Below are 27,771 nucleotides of genomic sequence, written 5' to 3'. Positions count from 1 at the left end.
TGCTCTTGATCCTTCAAGACATTTGGGGCAAATTTGGCATAGATATTTAGCATTGCCAAATTATTATTGATGATGGCGTGTAAACCGTCATCTTATCAATGCCAATACAATCTGTGAACATGCGCACCCCTAACCGACGGTCTGAATTCAGCACTTCACGAACACGTAATGAAAAAATTGCTATCGACACTTTTTTACAAACCTTGTATATTCGGACCCAGGAGTGACCACGAAAGGGTTGTCGTCATATCGCGCCTACCTGTTTGTTTTTAATTTAGATTCTGTTGAATCGGGGAAGAGTGACAGTATGTTGGTAGAATTCCTCATGTCATCTCTCTTCACTACGGATGTGGAAAAATGACGGATGACCACATTCTGTAAAAAGATACAACTTTGAAATTATTTTCCTCCTCGTTACGCCTGATTTGCACGATTCTTGATCCGAAAAATATTGTCCATTTCCTATAATTACTAGCTACAATTATTCTAGTAACTCATGAATGCAGTCCAGTGAAAGATGAGACTACAAGAACAAATGGGACGGATTCAGATCTGTCACTCTAGGCCTTCAGCTGTCATTCAAAAGCAAATGTGGAATAGAAATCTCCGTCCGCCCCGACGCGACCTTTAATTCTGCGGGATTCCTTCTCTCGCGGGGCCACCACACCTTGCGCATTTGGTCCTGGGAGAATCCAATCGAGGCGTGAGCTCGCGTCCGCGAACCCAGGAGAACACCTTAGGTACACTCCATCTCTTCCAAAAGGCCCTCCGAACTGACCGTTATTTCAATACTTTTTTGTTTCTGGTAGTTCCTCATCGCCAGAACTTCGAAAGGCAACGTCCTCAGTGTAGCTTCAAAACAACTTCACCCCACTCCCCCTCCGGGACCGGCTTTTGAGAGCGACCGCCCCGAGCGGGGTTCTCTCGTAACAAGGACCTCCTCTCTAAACAGCGCGCCGTTTTCTCTGCCCCTCTCCTCCCCCCCGCACATCACGAACCTTTTCAGCGCGCGCACCAACCATCCAGTCCTCGAGACCTGCGCACCACCTCTCGCGAGAGACCTGCCCTTCCACAAGAAAGCCCTCCTCCCTCCCCACGCTCAAGAGTCGGTCAGTCAGTGCCACTCCGGTGTGGGTCGCGACGGTGCGGCCGCGCGCGCCACGAGAGGACACGGGGCAGGACGAGCGTTCAAGTCTCCCCGAGCGTTGGAGTCACCGTCGCGGGGTGGGGTGTGCGTGCCGCGGATTCCGCTCCGGAGGCGAGGCCTCCGCTCTGGTCTCTCTCTCCCTCTCGCCTCCGTGCGCCTGCGGGGAAAAGGAGTGGATTTTGGCATCGTGCGAGATGGTTTATTGAGAGAAATCTCCAGTTCTCGCGACGTGGGAGGAGCCCTGTTGCCGTCCGTCGGGTGCCGGTGGTCCGGGGAGGGAGTTGGATTGCGTCGACGCGGATTCCCGGAAGGCCATTTTGAACGAGGTATCGCTCGGTCCGCTTGGCGCGTTTTCCTGGCCTTCGACCGCAGCAGGCGGAGTGAGCACATTCCCCTGGCCATCGGTGTGCTTTGGCCCTCGTAGGTGGGCTATGCCTCACTAAACCAAGAGCTTATCGGAATCTGTTGGAGGTGGGAGGTGAAATATTTTGGAAATGGTGTTCTGGAAGCCGTTGGGTACACTTGGAGTGACCCACCTGTGACGGAGACATGGTGTGGGGGGCACGTGGATCTTCCCGTGGAGGATCTCATGGTGAGTGAATTCTTTGCTAGTCAGCAGCTTTTAATATCCGCAATTTCTCGTGATATTTGTTCCATCGACAATATCCTTTTCGCCTTTCGACTTGTGAATATGTACAAATATAAATTCAAAAGATTACTGGTTAAGGAAAATCAGAATGATTTCTTGAAACATATCGAAGGGGCATGCCAAATTTCTCACGCATTCATTCTGGACGACCAATCGGTGCAAATGGCATCGATTTTCTACGGTCTGGTCGTAGTTTTCATAATAGTCACAGTTGATTTTATAACTTTTGGAACTGTAAATTTATCGAACATCATTTTTAAGAAGTAGCAGAAGTTATTTCAATCCTCGTCATCCTAAGACAGCGAGCGAGTGGTTTCTGAAACTAGTATTCCCTTGCCATTTTATTTAATCTTCCGTATTTATTTTCCGATTCATGGGGCGAACCATTAGCCATCGCAAATCCTGGCCGTGCCCGCGCTTTCCCCCGCAGGGTGTAGGCTCCGCCGCCCACTCCGAACCCCGCTCCTCCGGCGACATCTCTCGCGAGGGAAATGGTCGCCTTCCATCCCGTCTGAACTGCACTACGCACGCATCATCGCCAATTCCTCGAGCGGGCGACGGCCGGCGCGCACACAGGTCGCCCCTACGTGTTGGATGGCAAGGGCTCGCCGGCCGCATCCCCCTCGCTCCGTTATGCCCTTCTCGCCCCCTCCCTCTGCTCTGCAGGACGATCACCGCCCCTGCACCCCCTCCTCACCTCCCGCCCCCGCCTCCGACGGCCCCACAGCTGTGTGTGTGTGTGTGTGTTTGTGACTGCGGTGTGTGTTGTGTGTTTTCACTTGGCGCCCGCGGACGATCCGGCAACGTCGCACGTCTCTCGACCCAGGGATTCATTCTCCTCTCATCGCCTCGAGAAAATTTTCCGAAGGCGTACGCAATACGGAAAAATAACACCCGAGAATTTAAAGCCTGATTTCGTCGATGGGAAACAGAGCAATCGACCTCTGTAGCCGTCAGCATTCGCGACTTGAATGCAGGTGGACCGACGAGAAAACTTTGCAGACTCTGTATGCAGGTTGAATGTTGTAATATTTAAAATGGTTGCCGTCCACGCTTCAAGGAGAAAGCGATGATTAAAAAATCACTACTAGTGTCCAATAATTTGTTATTTTCCGTTCCGCTCCATGACTGATAGCAGCCTGCTTTTTCGCTACTCCCGTCTTAGGAAATGCATTAGTTTCCTGTTGAAGGAATCTATTCCATCGAAGTCAAGATAAAAGTTATGATTGTAGTAAGAAATATATAACGCCCTCTGCCATTTTATGCTTAATTGGTGGTGTGCGGTGGTAAGTTTCTCGACGGTGAAATAGTTTTTGAAAAACGTTGGCGCGTAAATGTGGACTTGATTAGGTTCTGCGATCAAGAGCTGCACTATTTCTGCCGCTTTTAATTGCCATGTTTAATCCTAGCGACTGCATGGATGCGGCGGCCCTAGGTCTTATAATCTGTACAGTATGATTTATATGCCGCATGCATTTGGGTCCAGTGATGGACATATATAGATTTGCCGTGTTTACGTAGTTAGAGTACCGTTGACCTTCCTGGAAGAACGATGAATGAGAGGCGTCAGCACAAAGCGTTGTAATATTCTTTTCCCGGGAACCATTGTGGCTAGATGCCTTTGAAATCCATTGTCGTCAGTAGAGTGGTGGCAGTTCGTTCGGTGTTTGTGGTACATATTGCGAAATTCGAAATTCCATGCGCGAATTCGTGCATGGGGCAATTCGAAGCGAAGAATCTCCACGAGTCCGGAATGTTATCCCAATCGTGCGTTGCGTACTGCAGCACAGAAATGCGCACGTGTGACTAACCTTGCATGCACGGTCATCGCGACACGCCCCGCGGATATCCCGGGGAAAAAATATTTCTGGTTAATTGCGCAGCGGTATGCACTCCGCGAATCGGAGTCGACGCGTGCGTGCGTGCGGAGTGTTTGCCGTTGTGCAAAGAGTGCTCTCTCGACCAGGGAGGACTCTTTGACTGGTTTACCTCGTCGCATTCGGAGTCGGAGGGAGCGACGTCCGGGGCCGATGCACCGACTCGAGATTTGTCGCTGTCCCGATGAAATTTCTTCACGCTTCCCGCGAGGCGGTTGCGCGCCATCTCGAAAGTGCAAGAAAATGATATCCTCTTGCATTCCCTTGTTTGAAAATATAAGGCCATCGTTTGCGGCTGGACAATTGAACGAGGTGTTGATTTTTCGAATCGGTAATGGTTGTCCTAGTTAGCCATTCGCTTATATTAGCAGACAGGAAGAAGAAATGAGTGACATGAGGGTTGGTTAACGGTAGCTTCTTTTTTATCGGCAAATTGGTCTCCCATGTTTTCACAACCATCGGGGGGCGGCCGAGCGAGGTGTTGGCAACTTGACTGAGCCCCTCACCCGATAAGCCGTTTCGCACCTCCGTCCGGTGCAGATGGCGTTACAGTGCGCTCTCAAGTCTGTTCTCGCGACTGCCGCGGTCTCCCCTTGGCGAATGAAAGGAGGGCTTTATTCAGTCGGCGATCAAGAACGGCCGGGAAACTCATTCGAACTGCGCAACGCACGTAATCCCTTGTGAAGTCCAAATGTATCGTATGTTTGAGGCGCTGGGGATGCATGGGCCCGCTCCTGCTGCCCGGAGTCTCTCTCTTTCGCAGGCGCCACTGCAACTGCAGGGGCCGAGTTCCGTGTCTCCATCTGTTGCTCCCGCCCCTGGCGAGTGATGGGGGCGAATCGGGGGTGAAGAATCGCATCGTCTCGGGCGTAGACGTGCTGCGATTTCGGGGCCATGAATCTATCCACTCCTCGTGTTACTCCTTGCAAAGGGAAATCGTCAACAGCTACTGAGCAGAGGGCCTAACCAGATGGATGGGGGACTTGGAGCATTAACACTTTGTAGAGAACAGAAATTTGAAAATAGTTAAAATATAGGAAACATTCCTATCCTATTCCTGCCCTTTCCTCGCTTATCTGACATTCTTCCCTCTATGACAGACTTCAACATCCCATTGCCGATCAAGACGCCCTTCATCCATTTTCCTACCTCTTTATGCTTTGAATAACTGATTGAAGCACTTATCAAGTGGAAAAGTGCTTCAATCAGTTATTCATTACGTTCGACTTCCACCACGTCACGCCTACTGGAGCTGCTCAATTTGTCTTTTATGCTTTCTGCCAACAAACCCCTCTCTTCGCCCACCATACCAAGTACTTCCTCATTTGTTTTCCTTTCGGTCCATTTCACCCTCTCCATCCTTTTCCACACGCACGATTCAAAAGCCTCCAATCACACGCGCCAATCTCATACGCCCATCATCCTGCTTCAGTGACCATGTTTCCGCGCCATACATAACTACGCTCCATATCAAAGTTTTTACGAGTCTTTTCTTTACACCCTTCTTCAAACGTCCTGTCATCAATTCCCTCCTTGTGAAAGCTTCTTTCACTCATGCATTTCATTTCCTTTTGCATATCCCTCCAGAACACTTATGAGATGAGTAAACTGTTCCATCTGCTCTTGTTTATGTACTCCTAAGTTAACATTTAACTTAGCCTTCCTCTTACTTAAAAACTGTAAAACTTTAGTTATACTTACATTTATTCTCATCCCACACCTATCGCACCGACTTTCCAGGTCGCTCAGCAGTTCTTGCAACCCCTTGGCTGACTGACAAACTAAATATAGTCATCCATACTAAAAAGAGACTTGTACTTTTCCACAGATTCCCCACACACAGACTTGTACTTACACAGAAAAATCTGTGGAAAAGTACAAGTCTTTCTTTTTAGTATGGATATTAAATGCTTCCACGAAGTGAAGCCTGAAATAATAGAATATATAAATAACTGATTTTATGGATTACCCGCCAATCTACATTCCTATCCATAGTTCTTCCATGCGTCTTTAATCATTTTCTCCAAACAAACGTTGAACAGCACAGGTGATGAGGGACAAGGTTCCTTCCTCATAAATCCTTTTGGGGTGCTTTAAACATCGTTTATCTAAGCCTTCCTAATACTGCCCATCCGGACTCTCCGTTCCCCACTCGCACCTGAGTGTTTTGAGATATGCACAGGTTGCGGATTAACCTACTATCCCTCCAATTTATTCATATTTTCTGAAATATAATAATTAGTTTTTCCCAATTCACTCTATCGAACGCCTTTACGAAATCTACGAAACAGGCAAATACGTCCTGGTTGTATTCTATATTCCTCTCGATTAATGATCTCATCACTGCAATGGCATCGCGCGTACCTCTCCCCTTCCTAAACCCAAACTGATCATCCCCTAAGTAATCATTAATGCCCTGCTCTTTGCCGAGCGCAATTCTTCTCCTTACGTCCCTACTACTTTGACTTTGCTGGACGCAAGCACTTCCGAGATACGTAAACTGTTCTACCTCTTCTATTTTTTGCGCCCCTACATTAATGTTTGGCTTAGCCTTTTCTTTTCTGGAAAATCGCATAACTTTTGTTTTATTAATATTGATTCTCATCCCATATATATCGCATTGAGGTTCCAATTCACTCAGCAAAGCTTGCAGCCCCTTGGCTGACCAACCAATTAGAGCTTGGTCATTAGCGAACATAACTGATTTTACGGAATCCCTTCCGACTTTCATTCCTATCTCCAGTTCTTCCCCTTCTTCTTTAATCATTTCCTCCACATATACGTTGAACAGCAACGGTGATAATGGGCAATCCTGCCTTACACCTCTTCCTAACACTGCCCATCCGGACTCCCCGCTTCCCACCCGCACCTGTGCAGTCTGAGACATCTACAGGTTGCAGCTTAGCCTCCTTTCTCTCCAATCTATTCCTATTTTCTGCAATATACTCATTAGGTATGGATGAGCGGAGAAAATGGAAGAAAATGAATACAGAATGAGGCAAAATGAAGTACAAAGAATTGAACAATAAATTGAGGCGGGCAACAAATAAAGCAAAAGAAGCATGGTGGAAGACGTAGTGCGAGGGTATGGAAAGTCTGCAGAGGAAGGGTGAAATCGGTGCGCTGTACAGCAAAGTTAAATCGTTATCGGGAAGTAAGAAAGGAAGAGCTATGCTAAAAGTTAGAGATAAGGCGGGTAAGGTAATAGTTGACGCAGGAAAGATCCAAGAGAGATGGAAGGAGTATATAGAAGAACTGTATGGTAAAGAACTCAGACCAACAAAGTTAGACATTGAAAAAGAAAATGACGTAGAGGAGGACAGCTTAGGTCCAGGCATACTAGACCATGAGATAGAAAGGGCATTAAGGGAGATGAAACTAAATAAGGCCGTGGGGGTAGATAACATTCCCGTGGAACTTTTAAAATGCTTAGGAAAAGGTGGGAGGAAGAGGCTATATGGGCTGATCCGTAGTATTTATGAGGAGGGAATCTGGCCGGAAGACTTTGTGAGATCAGTTTTAGTTCCTATTCGGAAAAAGGTAAAGGCCACGTCATGTGAGGACTATAGGACAATTAGTTTGATATCCCACGCAGCTAAAGTTGTTCTCAGGATCATAAACAAAAGGATAGAGAGTAGGGCAAATGATTACTTAGGGGATGATCAGTTTGGGTTTAGGAAGGGGAGAGGTACGCGTGATGGCATTGCAGTAATGAGATTATTAATCGAGAGGAATATAGAACACAACCAGGAGGTATTTGCCTGTTTCGTAGATTTCGAAAAAGCGTTTGATAGAGTGAATTGGGAAAAACTAATGAGTATATTGCAGAAAATAGGAATAGATTGGAGGGAAAGGAGGCTAATCCGCAACCTGTACATGTCTCAGACTGCTCAGGTGCGGGTGGGAAACGGGGAGTCAGGATGGGCAGTGTTAGGAAGGGGTGTAAGGCAGGGTTGCCCATTATCACCGTTGCTGTTCAACCTGTATGCAGAGGAAATGATCAAAGAGGCATGGGAAGAACTCGAGGTAGGAATGAAAGTGGGCGGGGGATTCGTAAAATCAGTTAGGTTTGCTGATGACCAAGCTTTAGTTTGTCAGTCAGCCAAGGGGCTGCAAGCATTGCTGATTGAATTGGAAATTCAGTGCGACAGGTATGGGATGAGAATCAATATTAATAAAACAAAGGTTGTGAAAACTGCAGTGCCTTTCTTTTATCTGCATTTATTCGTATCCCATTTTTATTATACTGAATTTTCAATTCATTTCACAATGTCTGCGACCTCTTGGCTGACTGATAGAACTTTGATATGGAGCGTAGCTATGTACGGCGCGGAAACGTGGTCATTGAAGCAGGAGGATAGACGTAGATTGGAGGCTTTTTAAATGTGGGTGTGGAGAAGAATGGAGAAGGTGAAATGGACAGAGAAGAAAACAAATGAGGAAGTACTTGGTATGGTGGGCGAAGAGAGGGGTTTGTTGGGAGCAATCATATGGAGACAGGAAAAGTGGATGAAGGGGGTGTTGACCGGCAGTGGGATGTTGAAGACTGTGATAGAGGGTAGAATGTTGGGCAAAAGAGGAAAGGGAAGGAACAGGATAGGGATGTTGGACGGGATGAAGGGAGGAAGAAAGTACTCGGAGATGAAGAGGGACCTGATATAGAGTAGGATGATGGATTTTGTGTTTTGTTAGGAGTAATAAAATATTTGTTTGGTAGTTGTGTCCATCCAAAAACCTACCTTAACCGGTAGATTACGTTAAAAAAAAAACTCATTAGGTTTTCCCAGTTTACTCTACCAAACGCTTTTTCGAAATCTGCGAAACAGGGAAATATCTCCTGGTTGTGTTCTATATTCCTCTTGATTAATAATCTCATTACTGCAATGGCATCTCGCGTACCTCTCCCCTTCCTAAACCCAAACTGATTATCCCCTATGTAATCATTTGTCCTGCTTTACATCCTTTACTTAATGGTCTTGAGAACAACTTTAGCTGGGTGCGGAATAAAAGCTATTTGTTCCGTAGTCCTCACGTGATGTACCCTTTACCTTCTCCGGAATAGGAAGCAACACCGCTCTCACAAAGTCTTCCGGCCAGATTCCTTTCTCATAAATGCTATCAACCAATCCATAATGACTATTCCTCCCACATTTTCGTTAACTTTTTAATATTTCTGCAGGAATGTTGTCCACCCCCACGGCCTTATATTATTTAATCTCCTTTAATGCCCTGGCTATCTCATCGTCGAGTATGCCTGGACCTAAGCTATCTTCCTCTACGTCATGTTCCTTTTCTATGTCTAGCCTTTTTGGCCTAAGTTCTTGACCACTTAGTTCTTCCATATATTCCTTCCATCTCTTTGGATTTTTTCTAAGTCAGCTATTATCTCACCCGACTTATCTCTAACTGTGAGCTCAGATTTTCCCTTCCTACTTCCCGATAGTGTTCAACCTTCTTGTATAGCGCAGTAATCTCCCCCTTCCTCTGCAAACTTTCCATATCCTCGCACTGCGTCTTCCACTGTGCTTCTTTTGCTTTATTTGTTGCCCGCATCAATTTATTGTTCAACTCTTTGTACTTCATTTTGCCTAACTCTGTGTTTACATTCTTTCATTTTATTCTCTCAACTATCTTTGTTATCATATCATCCGTGATCCATGGTTTCCTTGTCTTTTTCCCATTAACGGCTCCTATAGTATCTTTTGGGGCTTTCGATATCCCTTTCGTGATAAATTCCCATTTTTCTTCGGTAGTACTCAGCTCTTTACCGTCCTCCATGGCTTTCTCTACAGCATGCTGGTACCCCTTCCATGTCGATCCATTTAATGCTTCTATATTCCATTTCCTAACCCTCCGCCCCTGCCTTATCTTTTTGAAACGGACGCAACATTTCATAAATACTAAATATTGATCAGAGTCCGTATCCGCTCACGGGAAACTGTGCGATTTGATAACGCTGTTTATAAATGTGTGCCTAACCAGAATATAATCTATCTGATACCTTTCTGATTCACTTGGAATTTTCCATGAATACTGTCGTGCTTTTTGTGGTGTCTAAACCAAGTGTTGGTGATGACTAACCTGTCTCCTGCAGAACTCAATTGCTGTCTCACCGCGGCCATTCCTCGTACCGAAACCGTGTTACCCCACCTCATCGCCATCTCTTCCTTCGCCTACCGTCGCATTACAATCCCCCATTCCTTTAGTTACTCTGAAAAACCTTCACGGAAACGTTTGAGTTGATTGTCAAAGCTTTTAATGGTGAGGATGCTATGAAACGTACCACGTGTTATGAGTACTTTGCCCGGTTCAAAAAGGGGTGGCCATCAGAGAAATATGGTGATAGTTTCGAAAGACCATCAATGCCAGCTGATGGCCTCCACAACGAGAAAGTGAACAATTTGGTTTGTGCATATCGACATTGACTGTCAGGAAACAAGCAGCATAGTGGGGCATTTCGATTGATGTTTGCTATGAAATCCTGATTAAAAATTTAGGATGCATCGAGTCGCCGCCAAATTCATGCCTCGCCTGGGGATGACAGCAGACCAGAAACAACACCGACTTCAAGTCTATCAGGAGCTGTTCGATCGAACTGAAGAGTATGGAGCCTTCTTGCCCAGGATCATAACTGGTGGTCAGTCATGAGTTAATCTAGGTGCCACCGAAAAAAAGGGCAATCTTCTCGCCGCCTTGATGAAACATCCCCCCGCCCCAGGTTTGCCTGGTTGCCAAGGTAATGTTGATTGTTTATTTCGATGCAAAGGGGGTTTTACATCACGTAGTTGGTTTCGCCTTACGGGAGATTTGAGTGACATTCTCCCAAATTACCTTGTATCCTCCAACTCTCTCCAATCCCTCGGAGAAACGGCACCTGATCTCTTCGGTAGAGAAATCGGATATCAGGAAAAATAATCCTGAAAGGATCTCGAAGAATGATTAAGGGGCTGACGAAGGGCCAAATTCTGTCAAGGAAACAGAACGAGGAGAAGCGTGAAAAGGAAAAAGCGGCTGCATATGCCACCATCTTGTACTTCGCCGGAACGGTGGAAAAGAAAAGTAAGCTCCTACGGAAACATAATATGGTGACTAGGTTCTGCACAACGAGAAAAATCGGCGACAAAATCCCTTAGCCTAAAGACCAGATCCCCAAAGACAAAGGAGAATATGATGTTAGGCCCACTAGTGGAGAATCCTCTATCGGCCAAACAGGACGTTCCATTTTAGATGCAGGACCAAGGAGCACCAAAGGGCCACGGAAAAGAAACAGTTCCGACTCTCAACAATTCTTGGACATACGTGGTCGGAACCTGGACACATAATTGAGTTCGACCGAACAAAAGTGCTGGGGTAAACGCTATTTCCCAAGACTCATAAGAGAAGTGGTAGTGAATATTACTAATAATTTCAACCGGGAGGACGGCTGCACCCTGACTTTGGCGGAAAAAGGGTAAGGGTCTACCTTACCACAAGGAACATCCAATCTGAGCGCTCTGGTCCAGCCAAGGTTTCCTGTGTGTAGCGGCCAAATCGCGACCATCCCTCGTACCTAAACCGTGGTCCCCCATCTCATCTATATCTCTTCCTTCGCATACTATCGCATTCCAATCCCCCATTCGTGTTTATTCTGGGAATCCTTGACGGAAACGTTCCAAATCTTAAAAAATATACCTCTGTTGTTCCTTCCACCCCGAAGTGGAGTCAATCCTATCCTGTCAGAAAGGAAATAGAAGCTTTTAAATCGTAAAAAAATTGGAAATCAAATAAGATCACTTCGACCTGAAGACGTCTTCAGGACTGTGGGCGAAACTGTTGTCCAACAAGCCAACCTACGCGACTGTAATTCCCGGAGGCAACATGGATTATCCATCAGATAGACGTCGCGGAAGCCTTAAGATTAATTAAGACCTTGATTTCTCTTTACCACGTCCTTGCACAAAATAGAAGGCATATAATCCTTTTTGAACTTTTCCCCACTTGCCACAGATTCCTTCAAAACTCTTACATCGTTGCGTTCGCTTAGCGGAACTCGTCCTAACCGGAAATGCATCCAATTGAAGTAATAATTATATGTAACCTACCAACTTGAGGCACCGAAATGAGAACTGGCATGACTCCGGCTCACGCAAACCAATCAGCCGGCCATCTTGATCCCAAATTTGGTCCGAACCAAACCTTTCTATCTCTTCTCCGGACCTTCAATGAACAGATGATACATATGGTTTGTATAAAAAAATATCGGAAAGTTTTTTCTAAAGAGACTGGACGTCGAACCGCGCAGGCTCGGTGATGGAGGGTTTGACCTTCAACACGGGCTAAACGCCAATCGCCTGCGAGCGTTCGTTCAAGCTAGCTCGTGTTTTAGTGACCCCTATCGAGTGACTCGGTACCATCGCAAAATTCAGCGAACGACACGCGTTCGCGATCAAATTTTGTGTTGGACCGGGGAAATCGGGTGCGGAGACGCTGGGCATGAATCCCCAAGTGTTCAAGGATGAAGGAATGTCACAAAATGCAGTTTTTAAGTGTCACAAGTTCTTCAAAGATGGTCGCAAAAATATGCATGATGAAGAGCGTAGTGGCATGCCCAGAATCCAAACGGATGAAATTGTTGTTCAACGAAAGGAGGGCGATCTGATCAACGATTAGTGCTCTCTTACTGACAAGTATCCTCTCATTGGACATAGCACTACTTATGTACACGATTGCTAAGGAAAAGCTTGGATATCAGAAACTGTGTGCGATTGGATGGGTGACGAAAATGCTTGCCAACCGACTCAAAAAGCAAATAAAGAATATTGGGCGAGCGAGCATCATTGGACCACTACTGAAAAGACGGAGATGAGTAGACCTTGGCCCTAGAGACCATTCTCTCTTCTTGCACCTGTGGTCAGATGGACAATGGTCAGAAGACGAATAGTTTTCAACTGATCCATGCGGCGAAGTTCTGAGCTGAGGGATTAAAGAAGCTGGCGCAACTTGCAACGGAAGGTGCTAAGAAGGGAATGGTGATTATGTGTAGAGAAGTGAAGCTTGATTGTAGGAAACAAACGCGGCAATTAAAAAAGTTTTCTAAGGTGTATATTTTTATGACCAAACGGACCTCAATAAAAAATAAACCTCGTATTCTTGATTCCACGTCATTTTATGGCGCTATTAATGTTAAGTAGCTCATGCGGAAGCAACTCAAGTCCTTTAAAGTTCATTTTCAATGTTTCGCGCCAATGTTTTACGAAATGTAAGATCAATACATATTAAAACACACCTTCGAGCGTAAATAAAAAAATCACCTGACCGTAATTTATACATTTACGTCTCTAAATGAATGTCGAAGATTTTGCCAGATGGCGCCAAAACAGCTGCTGATGGTCGAATGCGAAGTGACGAAACCGCTGCCCTGAGGCTCTCTCTGCTCCTCTCCTCTCAACGGAGAGGCGCACGCGAGATGATCAAATGTGCTCGTTTCGGAGCGGAACCCTTGGCGTGGACCCTATTCTGTGATACGTAACCGAACGGCTTCCAACGAAGAGATTCCGTTGTCCCTGCTACTTCCTGGGCGGTGATTACTCGAGGGCAGTTGCAGAGGTGCGTTCGACGCACGCCCCTGGGCTGTCTGCCTAGACAGAGCCCCAGGGGCGCTCTCGCCCCTCCACTCATCGAGGACCATGGGCAACCCCGAAATATTTTAACTCTTGTGACCTGGTTTCGCATCCAACTCCCTGCGGCTCCCGAGGAGAGGCTATCTTTTCTCGCGCATAACATCGATCGCATCCCCACTTTATGAACATCAGACGGCGGTCAATGCTTATGCAAAGCCTGTATTATATATTACTTCATCGATGAGCTTAAGCGCGCTATATTGTATGTATAAACAGCGTCCGGGGAACTACTGAAATGCGTGCACTTCACTGGGTTCGAGTGTTTAGTTGTCAAATCCCTTCCCGCCAGATCGCATGGGACTGCCATTCACAGTATTGCTTGTCCTACTTTGTTGTTTTCAAGCTTCCATTCCTCGTCTCTCTTTTTCTTGGGAGCAGGGGGGGAACGCCTCCGCTGCCTGAGGGACGGGGACCATGAGGTGGATGTTCTCACGTGATGGTGGAGTTTCCCCTTTCTATCTTTCAGTTCTGCACGACATGTCATATTTTGGTGGAGGTCTATCGTATTGGTGGTTGTGGTTCATATTGATTCCCTTGTTTCGCATAACAAATAACTAGTTTGTCGGGTGAATTAACCCTTGTTTTGAATTAAGTCTTTCTCCAGCATGTAATGAAAATTTCATATTATATGATAGTTTTTTACTGAATAGTTTTCCCTTTTCCCTTCCTCTCCCACATCACTAACCCTTCCCACCTGGTGTTTACACCCCCTGCCACACACTTTTTAGTGGATCGCGGGTTATTTATGTCGACGTAGATATACTTTAGCTCTAATATCACCAGGAGGTGGGAGCCATCTTGGTAGTGGTAATACATGGGAATGGAAATTTGGGAAATCAGTGGTGATGGTGGGGCCAATTTTTCGCGCAGTCCGCTGTTTTGCACGCCGCAATATTTAATGCGCAAATAGTAAATCCCCGAGCCCGACGTCCTCGAGGGGAAGCGAGCGCCCCCGTCTTTGTCGTGCGAGGGCTCCTCTTGTGGGGCCCGCCTTTTGAATTATGCGCTTGTGTTAGGTGCGTGCGTTATGTCGATAGTCAGCCGCCCACGGGCGCCCTTCGGTGACGAGAGAGGGAGATTAATCGGCCGTGCCGCTTTAGAACGTGATCTACACCCGGAGGAGACCCGAGTGAGTCACCGGATGCGTCATTGACACCCCTGCTGTCACAACAGTCGTCAAATCGCGAGATAGGGGGCAGCGATGTCTCGAGCGCCCAGTGTCTTCACGAACAACCCCGCGGGTGGAAATCGAAAGGGCGCCAAAACGGACCTCGGGTTCACCGACGGCGATGTGGATTTGAGCTTTTATTAGCAGTTTTCATAAGTGAGACATCTATTATCGATGTTCCTTGCACCTTGATTACACTTCGGGGTCAAATTCCTCTCGGGTCTTAGCCAGTTAGTGAAGGGAATAATTGTGAAAATGTCAATTCATGATTGGGAGCAAAAGTTGCGATGTCCTCGTCGACGCGAATGCGTATTTCAAAGCGTGAAACTGGATGCTTCCATCCATCCATCCATCCACTTAAAATCCCGCACGCCGCCGCAAGGGCGTGTTGCGGGGGGTGTTAGAGCACCACCCGTAATTACGAAAAAAAACCACTTTCAAAAGCCTTACACCCTACACACATACCAACTCACGAGCCACCAACTAACATTCGCATGCACCTACAAATACACCTGATATCTTTGCAATGTTTAACTTTATTAATAAATGATAATATTGTATTCCAAGACTTTACAGGAGAAGGAGGTTAAATAAAGTGTTCGGTAATTACCAGGGCCATGATTATTTCCGCTTTCATATCTAGGTGTGATGTTGGCTATTATCCAGACCAGGGAAACTAAATCTCCTGAAATCGATTTGTTAAAATTGTTGAATGAATGTAAAAAACTCCAATAGCCGTAATCAGTTTACCTTTCTAAACAAAGTACAAATGAATTAGTTGGCTAGCGCCACAAGTCAAGAAGGGGTAAATGGTAAAAAAGGAAAGGATCAGAAAGGTGAATACGAATACGCGTATTTCGGCCACAAAGTAGCCCTCTTCAGCGTACTAAAGGGTAATCGTCACGACAACACTTCGCCTCACTTCGACTTGTGTTGTCGTTACTTATTATTATTTATATATAGAAGCTGGCTTTTGATTTATTCGCGCGTAACTCGAATGTCATCCATCTTTGCGATAGGTGTGGCCTTCACTGGGCGTCTCTCTGTCATTAGTGTACACGCCTTGAAAAAAATTATTTAAAAAATTCACCTTTTGGGTGCTGTCTATATGTTTATTTTTTCATTTATTTATGTATAACTTGCAAGCCACTGCCAGGGTGTGTAGCAAGGGGTGAATACACAACAGATAAATTGTACCATCGTGAAAAAGTATACTATTGTTGCTTTTGAGGAACAATATGATTGGACGTTTTCCCTTTGATTCCCTAACGTGCGACCAAAACGCCTTGGGGCCATTTTCGAGGCAATTGAACTGAATTTTTCTTTTGAAATTTATTAAACTGCTTTGCATTACTTTCTTTGCTTCCCTACGATGCGTTAAATATTTTATTCGTGCACTTTCAGAAGTTTTTCCCTGGCCAAAGATTTTTTTCAAAGTTTTATTGCATTTCGAATGCAACTTCCTTTGTTGTCTCAAAACCCTTTTCACCTCCGTGTTGTACCACAGTGGGTCGTGACTATCGTTTTTCTCTTTACTAGGTGTAAATGTATCTATACCGTGTCTATTTCCAAGAAATTCCAAGTAATGCTTCCATGTAGCCTCAGTTACTTGATGCTTAACACTGTGGTCGCAAAATTGAGGGGCCTTAATCGGGCCGCGGGCCGCTCGTCGTCATTTCCGTTGGCCTCGGAAAAAATGGAATGGTTAACAAACTTTCGACAAACCTCTCGTTTAAATGCCAGCACTGATGTGATGGGTATGAAAACCGTTGGTCTGAGGACCATCCCCTGGCCGCCCTGGCTCTAGGTTGGGTGTGGCATGCGAGGCGCCGGCGCCCAAAACAGTCGGAGAGAGGGCCCGCCCGTTTCTGCTCCTCGCCGTGCATCGAATCTGCAGCCCCCCCCCCCCGGCGCCTCCGCGCGACACGATTCTTCCCCTGCCCTTCGTTCTGGCGTGCGGCCCAATACGTGTTTCGGGGAAGAAATGTAAACGAGAGCGTGGGGCATCCGTGATCGGAGGCACGCGAACAGTTTGGATTCTTTAATTGCGTGACTGTCTGCGGTGGTTGGGGGAAGGGCTTCATTTGCATTAATCTACGAAAGGTAAGGGAGGAAAAAATAAGGTGTGGTTTTATTTGTTAGATTTTTTCAGATATCTTTTTATGAAGGAACAATTTCATTAATCCTTTTTCTCCAAAGAGAGCATCACTCACTAATGAAACTATCGTTAAAGATTTGTAAGTATCTATTATTGATTAAAAGTTGCGAAATGTAGGTAATGGGAAGAAAGGCTTGTTTATATCCAGCGGTTTCGTAGTGGTACAGATGAGAGTGAGGGAATACGTTCTAAGGATTGCGACTTGTCGGCTGATTGAAAAATATTAGGTGTAAATTTCGGAGGGGTAGGCGGCTGGTAGTGTAGGGCAGGAACCACACACTAGGGCTGTGCGAAAAGGATTAAATCATGGAATGTTTTGAGAAAAATAGCCTACCAAAACAATGAGGACATATTCCCCTTCAAATTCCTCCTATTTGGGTCTCACGCACTCACCCCAGCGTCTCTTCCAATTTCCAAAACAAGTGACGAAGTCCTTTTTATCACAATGGTCATCAGATGCATCGCCCATAACCGACTGTTGAGAAGAGTGGGCTTTTGTTTCAGGGTCATAGCCAGGGTGACTCATCTCCAGTTTTAAGCGTGCCTGGGTCATCGTTTGCGGCTTGGAGCAACTTCCCTGCAATTGCAGAACGAAATTCTTGACGTTGACGAGATAAAAGAGAATGCGACGAATTCCGATACGAAGGATTTTTGCCAAATGCTTTTAAATGTGGATGAGACGCTGGGATGATTGTGTGAGTTCCAAAAGGGAGTAATTGTGAGTTCCAAAGGGGAGTAAGAGGACTGTGACCTCATTGTTCTCTGCAGGCTATTTTTCTCAAAATGTAGCGTGGTTGGATCTTTATCGGACAGATCCTGTATCTCCTGTTGATCCTTCAGTGTCCTCGTTCACCTTCTACAGCCACAGGTGTACTCCCCATTTTACGATGGCCAATGTACTGCAGCTCTTGATCTTAGAATCCAGAATTTCTGGTTCGCAGTTTCTCTTCCCAAACAAGCCTAATGCCTTACTTTTCAAAAAACATAAGATAGCTCCTCTCTTGTAACTTCTACTTCTCCTCATAGATAGGAGAATTAACCACCACCCTTTCCATCCGTATCAACAATCACCGTAAAATCAAAAGAACCGCTTCCCCGTGTAATTTCCCGCCTGCCATGGCGCATATATTTGGTAGTGAAGAGCTTTCGAGTTGCCCGGCCTAAACCAAGCGCACTAATAACCGAAAGCTGCCATTTCTGCCGCGCCACCATCGAGTCGCCCCTCCAAGCTACCCTTAGTCACGTTACGTTACTCTCTCCACCCCTCCGAGCTAAACTGACTCCATCCAGCCTTCTCATTATTCATGCCCCATCATTCTTCCTCGTCTGACGTTTCCTCCAGGAGTGTGGTAGAGTACTCGCCTGGCAAAGTGAAAGGTCTCGGCTTAGGATCACGAATTTGTTTTATTTTATCCGTACAAATTTACTTCTCCTTGTGTTCGTCCGTATGTTTCCTAAATTGTTTCTCTTTGCCTATATATATATATATAATATATATATATATATATATATATATATATATATATATATATATATATATATATATATATATATATAATCTTCGAAATGGAACGCCCTTCGGCGACGCACAGATATATAAAAACAGAGATGTAGATTTTTAAACCATAGAAACACAAAGAAAGGACACCCACATATGCTGTTTTGACGTTTCAACGGCACGGCCGTCATCATCAGGAAGGCATTCTCGGGGAAGAGGAGGGCGAAGGAGAGGTAAGGGACCAATTGGAAATGAACAAGGGGGGGTGGGAGGGGATATGTAGGCAGCCATATGATGCATTCAGTGGTCTTGGTTAAACCGGGGGTCTTAAATGAATGGGTCACCCAGATATGCACCCTCTCGCGGGTTCTCACCTCTATTATACTAGCAGATTTGGGGAGGATTACAATCACCGAAACGGAGAAGTACTCGTCAAAAGATTGGTTGTGGGAATCAGTGTGAGTAGGAATGGGATAATTAAGGAAGGTTGGAAGAAGATTTGGTGGAATATCGGTGCTTACTCATGCGGAGGGAAAGTGCGGTCGTGCATTCGCCCACGTAGAAGGCAGGGCAGAAGTTATAGGAGAGGCGATGTATAATATGTTTTGAGGTGCAGTTGGCGACCGGTTGGGAGTTGTTACTAAGTGAGGGAAAGGGTCTTAGAAGATGGCAGCATTTGCAGCGTGGGCGGTTACATGGTGCGGATAGGGGCGGGGGAGAGACGGGGGTGCTCGCAGTTGGTATTGTTGACTTGAAGATGGCGTGGCGTGTGAAATTCACACATCAGGGTAGGAGGGCCAGTTCCATTCCCTGTGCCGGTTATGGTTTCCCAGGAAGATCTGATACCCGACAAATCACATAGCTTGGGTGGAGCTGCAGGTGCCCAGAGAGCTTACCCGGGACCCTCCGGTGAGTAGTCTAACGCTCTACCCCCTTGACTACCGCGACCTATTTATATATTTATGTAAGTAGGAATCTTATATCAATTTAGTGCTCATGAATTGTAGCGTCCGATTAAAAAATATAAGGCATGGAAGGCGCTTGAGGAAATAGAATGTAGAATCATGAACTGGATTGACAAGGAAGGACTATCAGCAGGCTGTAGAGAAAATCACAAGTGAGGGAAAAGAGCGGAGGTCCATCAAGGAATAATTGGATCATATCAAAAAAGTGATATCAAGAGACACCTAAGAAACTATAGGAATCTGTAAAGGGAAAAAGACAAGGAAATCATGGATCACGGACGAGATGATTACAAGGTTAGATCAGAGAAGGAAATGGAAGAATATAAGCTCACCAATTAAGGCGGAAGTAAGTATCAAGAGTTCCATAATAGTAAACTAAGATTGGGAACTGTGGGAGACGCATTGCGAGGAGAAGGGGAGTTGGCAGAGGAAGGGTAAAATGGTTGGGCTGAACAGGAAGGTTAAAAGCCTGCCAGGAAGTAAGAAGGGAAAGGCGTCGCGGACAATCAAAGGTAAGTCGGGGAAAATATTAGTTGACCCAGGAAAGATCCACGAGAGTTGGAAGGAGTATATGAAAGAACTGTTTGGTGAAGGCATTAATTAGGCCAGCAAGTTAGACGTACGTAGTAGAAAGAGAGAATGACGTAGAGGAAGATTAGGTCCAAGCATACTCGATGCCGAGATAGGAAGTGCATTGAGGGAAATGAAATCAAAAAAGGCCGTGGAGGTAGACAACATTCTTGCGGAACAACGCAATAAGATACAAGTGTGAAAATCATTCGCCTTGACCGGAATCCGAACCCGGATCCCTCGATGCCCAGCGCTATAGCCATTACATTCACCGACGTGTTCTCTTTCACTCAGAAATCCCGTGGAACTACTTAAAGGCTATGGGGAACGTGAGAAGAAGATTTTTGATGGATTAATTTTTAAAATTTCCGAGTGAGGAATTTGGCCGGGAGACTGCCAGATGAGTTTTAGCTCCTTTTCGATAAATGGGATAGGGCCAAATATGTGAGGACTCCAGAACAATAAGCTTTAAATCGCGCGCAGGCAAATTGATGCTTATGATCATAAGTAAGAGGATGAAGGGCAGGACTAATGAATACGTATGTCAGGATCAGTTTGGGTAAAGGCACGCTGATGCTATGGCAGTAATGAGATCACTGACAGAGAGGTACCTAGGATACAATCAGGATGTACAAGTGTGTCTGTTTCGTAGATTTCGAAGAGTGGAATTGGCTAGTCCTTACGGGCAGTGTTAACGAAAGAAGTAAGGCAGGGTTGTCCATTATCACCGGTTCAGTTCAACGTATCTGTGGAAGAAATCATTAAAGAGGGATGGGAAGAAATGGAGGTAGGAATGAAAGTGGGCGGGGAATTCGTCAAATCAGTTAGACTTGCTAATGACCAAGCCATAGTTTTTCAGTCAGCCATGGGGTTGCAAGCATTGTTTAGTGAATTGGAAACTCAGTGCTATAGATATGCGATAAGAATCATTATAAATATAACAAAGGTTATGCAGTTTTTCAGAAAGAGAAAGGCTAAGCTAAACATTAAAATAGGAGGGCAAAAACTAGAGCAGGTGGAACAGCTTACGTATCTCGAAAGTGTTTTGGACCAACATGTTCAAAGTAGTAGAGACGTAAGGAAAAGAATTGTACGGAAAGAGGCTATCACAAGGAGGAGGGAGTTGATGATAGGGACGTTGATCGTAAGGATGTTAAGTTAAGGTTAATTTGATACGGAGCATGGTAATTTACGGCGCGGAAACATGATCAATGAAGCAGGAGGATATACGTAGATTGGAAGCTTTTGAAATGTGGGTGTGGAGAAGAATGGAGAAGGTGAAATGGACCGAAAGCAAAACAAATGAGGAAGTACTAGGTATGATGGACGATGAGATTGGTTTGTTGGAAGAAATCATAAGAGGCAGGAAAAATAGGTGAAGGGCGTATTGATCGGCAGTGGGATATTGAAAACTGTAATAGAGGGGCAGAGGGGAGAATGTCAATGAAATGGTTTGAATCCTCACTTTGTGGAAGCGATTCATATCGGAAAAGAAAATACTTTGTTCTTCCACGGATATTTTTTATTCACGAGTTAGGTGTCGACTAACAAAGACCTGATAATTACTTAGTAAGTCAAAACTTAGGTCGTGCATAATAACATATATGTGGAAGAACAAAGTACGAGTTTGTTTATGAACCTGAAGACACATGTTTCAAACTGACTGTTTAAATTATCAGTCTTCCTGCCCCTACACCATAACGTACATAGTACCAATGGTTGTCAATAAAAATTATTAAATGTAATATCTTAGCGAAACTTGGTTTTCCATTGCAACTAATTCTCTCCAGTCGCGAGTGCTGGAAATCCGTCAACAATTGATTGCTAAGGTTGTGCTCCAAAAACCATTTAATGCCTGCCCTTCCCACCGCGTACGGATCGTGCTTTTGCTTGGTGCGGTCGAGTCCTCGCTCTTTCCACTGTCCGCGAGATTCGCGGAAGGACGACGGATCGGCATTTGTCGCAGCGGGGAATGCGCCTTCGTCGGCCGGAAGATATTCGCCAATCCGTGGTGAAAGCACTTCCATTCTCTGAGTGCGTCATCCCCCAGGTGGGACGGAAGTGAAGACGAGTGCCGCCGTGACATGTTCGCAAATGCCCATGGCTGTGCAATTACCAATCGGCGAGACGATATACATGTTTCGGAAAGTTTATGAAGCAATAAGGACCTGAACATCGCACGGCCTCTGTGTGTTGCGAGCGGGCAATGAGCGCCCAGATCTCAGTGCGTGGAACGCCGGCGTAGGAAATGGTTGCAATGCTTACGTGTCACCGCACGGGAGAGATCCCTTTACTCTTTCGATCCGTCCCCCTTACCGGAAGGAAGGAAGTGCTGCCCCAGCCGGCCGCCGGACATTACGAATCATGGGCGTCATGCACGGGCGGTCGTCCTTCGAAGGTCGCGAGGGGTCGACATGGGCTTTGTGCTTCAAGGGTTCACCGCGGGGGCGTGACCCACCCAAAGGGGCCCACCAATCTACGAATCGTCCTTCTTCTACCAGATTGAATCCCACATCGACACTTCCCAATGAAGATTGAATTACTTATTCGTGTTTTCAGCCCTGATAATTATTGCACCCTTTGCAACAGTCGCAATTTTGGTTTGAAGATTAACTTCCACGAGGACTCACTCACGAGTGGCCATGTCTCCCTCGTCCATAGAATATCATGCGTGCCGTGACCTCACCAAACGAACAAATGGTCGTCCTTCCTGTTGTCTTTTCCACCCATTCCCTTCCCCTCCCCATTCCCTCCCCTCCCCATTCCCTTCCCCTCCCCATTCCCTCCCCCCGTCCTCAGAATTGTAGGTTTACTGTCGCCTCGAGCGATGAACACTTTGCCACGCACTTCGTGCACTCCGCACAAAAAATAGGTGACAGAAATTCGCATTTCCACCTCTGCGCACGGCTCTCTCTCTCTCGCCGGATCAACGTTGAACTAACTTTCTTTCACGAAATAAGGAATGGATTTGCTACGTCAAATTGTAAGTTTGTAGTTTATTTGACCCTGTTGGTAGACTCACGTTGCCCGGTGCAGTACGACTATTTGAGCGTAGCGCCGAATGGATGTGAAACTTGTTTGTTGAGGGAAGAGGAGGACCGCGGGTCGGAGGCACTTGAGACATTAAGGCGGTGGGATGGGAAAGCAATTTTGAAGGGGAGGAAGGCCACCGACGAGGTTTCAGTTGTAGTGAATGGAGAAGAGAGGAAGTTGCCGGGAAAATCCGAATAAGGCGGAGAAAGTGGGCGGAGAGAATAATGGGAGCGGATGTGTGTACGCTGGAGGCCGCGATAGAAAGGAGAATGTCGTCAAGATCTTCTATGGAAGGTGTATATTGTCCACCTTAACATTCCCCAATCGTCATTTCCCAAAGAAAGATCTTGTAAATAATCTTTCATCGAAAATGATGTATGAATGTTGAAACCGCGGAGGACAATATATGTAATCGCGGGTTAATGCACGCTTTTGTACTTGATCCATAATCACGGCATCCCTCGGTGTTGCCAGATACTCGTTATGTCATTAACTGAAGAGGATTTCGTTGAAGGAAAAGAATAAGGGTTTTGGGCGTGGCCTGAAGGAAGCATTTACACGGACAGTTCTGCATGTACACAGACACCCCGCGATCTACCTTGAAGGTCTGTCGCAGAGTAAGGGATGTAAGGGGAAGGGTTATGCACATAAATGCGTATGTGAATGCGGCAAACAGTATTCGAAACAAGAGTTAAGTAATTCCACCCACTCCTGAGATTTTCAGTGCATGTTGAACATGAACCATTAATATGTATGATAGAGCGTTAGACCCTACTACTTTCACGTCATGCAGAACTAGCGAGCGAGAAGGGAAAACGTTGTTCTAGCTTCGGTAATGCAAGGCGAGGTCCCCCTGAGGCCAGAAGTGGCGGTCACCTGCTGATGGCATCGGGCTGCGTCGCCACAAGGATAAGATTTGTTAGATATAGCCGTGGATCAATTCTTCGCAAGTATCAAAAAAAAAAAAAACGGTCCGGTCCAGGTTCTCCTAACCTCCCTCACCTCACTCCACCCGATCCTACCTGATCAACTACAAGCGCAAATTGTCACCAGCCCCTTCCGCAGTATATCCTTGTATAATTTGTGTAATGTATAATTTTCCTTAAACCTCCCTCCCTGCCTCTACATTATCATTAAAAAAAATAATAATAATAAAAATAACTACTAAAAATTAATAATTAAAAATAACAATAATAATAAAAAAAATTGCTATAAATTACTTTTTAAAAAAAATATTAGCATAAAATACTCCAACTATCACTTCAAAAAAGCACCTTACAGGTATGGCTCCAGTGGAACACAGTTCCGAAGGAGTAGTACAGGTTCACTACTCATTCGTCGTCGTCGTCGCAAAGGCATTCCTATTCCCAAATGATCATGTATGTTTTACGAGTCATTATGAATGGAATTCAAGCATATTAATTAACTTTAAGTTGTATCGATTGCCTAATTGGATCGCGTGCATTGAGAGGAGCTACGAGTTTTGTAAAACCCGGTTACCATAAATAGAGGGGCGTTTGAAGATTACTGTGGAAACTAGGTCGGGAGGCACACTCATGGAGCGAAGGTTGAATTACGGATTTAATTTCTTGCACCTCAGGTTGAACCTGATGTCATTGGTTCGATGGAAATGAATTTGGCAATTGCCTAATTGCAGCGAATAAATAAAAAGTATCTGCGATATGTTTGAACCTGTCGGGAAAATTTCCCCGACTGTATCTGAAGAAGGTTGCCGTGTGAGTGCATAGGTTTGAAAGTATGCTACGGGTAATGCCACCCTATCGAACTGCAATCGGGGGAGAAAAATGGTAAAAATAACAATAATAAATCCTTTGAAATATTAATTAAATGTACTAGTTAAACTGAAACATGGACGCGAGATCCCTTCCCCCTTTTGGTTAGTGCCTACCATGCGGATGCTGCGGGTAACAACCCGTTATTGTTTTGCCGTTCATTCTGTAGGTGAATGAGTCAAATGACAGTCGCTAAGCTGCTCGTGATCACTTCCAAAGTGATTCAGTTCTCTGGTCACGTACAAACCGTCTCTAGGTGGTAGTGGCTACCATGAGTGGCCCCAATTTTAATCTTACCATGTCGTCGGTAAGATTTTCAAAAATTGGTTTATCCCGTGAGTTTCTGGGGAATTCGAAAACAACCAAAAACTTTAATCATCAATTAAGATTCTGATAAGGTTTCGTGAATTTATGTATCTTTTCTCAGGTTTTATTGGGCATTTTTATTCGTTCGCTGCGATCTTATGGAGGCAACTTTACTTTAACCTTCTTGAAATATCGATGGTCCTTTCCCTACTTAAAACTAACCAAAGAAAATATTTGTTTGCACATTGTTAATTAAATAATGGGGGCGGAGAAACATTAGGAATCCGTGAATGTCAATAAAATTTGGGTCTGCCCTCTGTTTTTCAACAATAGAAGTATTATCTTCATAGCCGCTGGCTTATAGTTAATGTTTACATGAACCTCTTGCTGCATATGTCGTGAAATTCATTGAAATGTTCGTAGATATAGATCATTATCTCTGAAGTCACTTGAGATATAGTATAACTAAGAATATTTAAAACTGCGTGACACTATTTATTGAAATGAATGTAGTCCTATGTTTAAATCCAGTCATTGAAGTTTCCTATGATGCCGAGATTATTATTCTTTCCAATGATAACTATACTCAATCTGAGTTCAAAGATACCTCAGCGATCAGCTGATAGACTGAACGGACTTAGTCAACAAGTCGAAGCAATCAATTGGCTTGCTGATAGTCAGTCTTGCACAATGTATTTTATTTTTATTTATGTACCCTGTAAGCCACCGCTAGGGTTTGTGGCAGGGGCTGAATACACACCGGACTAATTTGGACCCGAATATGACCCTACTGCAGTCGGACGATTCTATTCTTATCTCTTATCTTTCGTAGAAAAAATGTCTTCTTAACGCTGTCTGTTTCACACTTAATCTCTCTAATTTTATTTACATGATCTCTCCTACCGTATGATATGGAAAGTTTGCAGAGGAAGGGTTTAATTGGTGCGATGTGAAAGAAGTTTTTCCTTCTTTATTACCTGTCAGGAAGTAAAAAGGAAAACTCGTTGTACACAATCAAAGATAAGGCAGGAACAATATTAGTTGAATCACTAAAGATCTAAGAACGTTGGAAGAAAATAATAGACGAGCTGTATGGCGAAGACATTAGACCAGGGAGATTAGGCACAGAGTTAGGATGTGGCATAAGTGAGGATAGCTTATAGGTCCAGGCGTACTCGACGATGTGATATAAATGGCATTTATTTTATTATTTATTTATTCATACACCGTACAAGCCACCGCTATGGTGTGTGGCAGGGGGTGAATACACACCAGAATAATTTACCCGAACATGACTCTACCGCGGTAGAACAATGTTATTATTGTCCCTTATCGTTCGTGTGTAAAATGACATCATACTATAAGTATAACCGTTCTACACTTGATCTCTCTAATTTGATTGACATGATCTCTCCTATCGTATTACGATGGAGGTAATAATACATTTTCAACATCATCACTGCTAAAGAGACCTCCCTCCAATTTACGCAAGAGCTTCAATCTGTAATTTTAACCTTCGCTCCAATGAGTGATTCCCAGCCTATCTCCTCTAATATTTTGGATATGCTGCTAAGTTCATCATAACGACGTTTCAATAATCTAGCTCCTCTACGCTGCACGCGATCCTATTCGGCGTTTAAGCCAACTTCCCGAGGATCCCATAATATACTAGAAACAAATTCTGAATAAGAGGCCTAACCAGCAAAATATAACATTTCTCTTTGACCCCTTCATCGCATTTCCCCAATGCCCTTATAATAAATATCAACTTTTCGGTAGATTTTCCGCATATTCCCCGTATGTGTTTTACTTAGGAAGGATCTTGAGTGAGGGTAACGCCTAAGTATTTATAGTTGAGTCTACACATTCCATTTCGGTTTTCCCAATGCAGTTGGCTTTCGGAAGAAAATAGCTCTTTTCCAGAATTTTATCACTACGCGATTTTTTTAGTTAAAATCTTATTACCAAGTGTCTTACCATCGTTGTATAGGTTTAAGGTCATCTGATAGAGCTGTTCTTTCATCAGGATCACGGATATCACGGTGAACCACTGCCAAGTCTCGGCAAGTAAACGTATCTTACTAGTGACTACGGAGTCAATGTCGTTAGCGTAAAGTAGGAATGAAAGAGGTCCGATGCCACTTCCCTGGACATTAAGGAAGATGAAATCAAATAAGGCCGTGTGGGTAGACAACATTCCAGCGGAAGTATATAAAGGTTAAGGGAAATGTGGGAGGAAGAGACTATATGAACTGACTCGTAGCATCTACAGTATGAAAAAAGGAATCTGGCCGGAAGACTGAGATCATTGTTAGTTTCTATTCCGAAAAAGGTAATGGCTATATCGTGTGGAGAAGCATATGTGAGAATTATAAAAAAATAAGTTTTTATGCCGCACCCAGCTAAAGTTGTTCTCTGGATCATAAGTAAATGATGTAGATCAGGACAAATGATTACTTAGAGGATGATCAGTTTGGGTTTAGGAAGGGGAGAGGTACGCGTGATGCCATTGCAGTAATGAGATTAGTAATCGAGAGTAATATAGAATACAACCAGGAAGTTTTTGCCTGTTTCGTATATTTCGAAAAGACGTTTGATAGAGTGAATTGGGAAAAACTAATGAGTATAATGCAGTAAATAGCAATAGATTGGAGGGATAGGAGGCTAATCCACAACCTGTACATTGCTGCTACATTGCTACATGTCTCAGACTGCTCAGGTGCGAGTGGGGAACGGAGAGTCCGGATGGGCAGTGTTAGGAAGAGATGTAAGGCAGGATTGCCCATCTCTTCAACGTATATGTGAACGAAATGGTTGAAGAGGCATGGGAAGAACTGGAAGTAGGACTGAAAGTGGGCGGGGAATGCGTAAAATCAGTTAGTTTTGCTGATGACCAAGCATTAGTTTGTCAGTCAGCCAAGGGGTTGGAAGCATTGTTGAGTGAATTG

The 27,771-nt window shown here is 44.8% G+C and overlaps 1 protein-coding gene across 1 annotated transcript in view; it reads left to right on the top strand.

The window, feature by feature from the left end:
• Positions 1-1,485: 1,485 nt before the first annotated feature.
• GEFmeso (Guanine nucleotide exchange factor in mesoderm) overlaps positions 1,486-27,771 on the top strand; it is a 101,096-nt gene continuing 74,810 nt past the window's right edge. Inside the window, exon 1 of the mRNA XM_071594269.1 lies at positions 1,486-1,739. Within this exon, the coding sequence (XP_071450370.1) occupies positions 1,697-1,739 (43 nt within the window). The 5' untranslated portion in view covers positions 1,486-1,696. The remainder of the gene's footprint in view (positions 1,740-27,771) is intronic.

The sequence above is a fragment of the Hetaerina americana genome, unplaced genomic scaffold, assembly GCF_022747635.1.
Source record: "Hetaerina americana unplaced genomic scaffold, ioHetAmer1.1.p SCAF_6, whole genome shotgun sequence".
In the NCBI taxonomy this organism is placed as follows: domain Eukaryota; kingdom Metazoa; phylum Arthropoda; class Insecta; order Odonata; family Calopterygidae; genus Hetaerina; species Hetaerina americana.
This window is presented reverse-complemented; position numbering and strand designations above follow the sequence as displayed.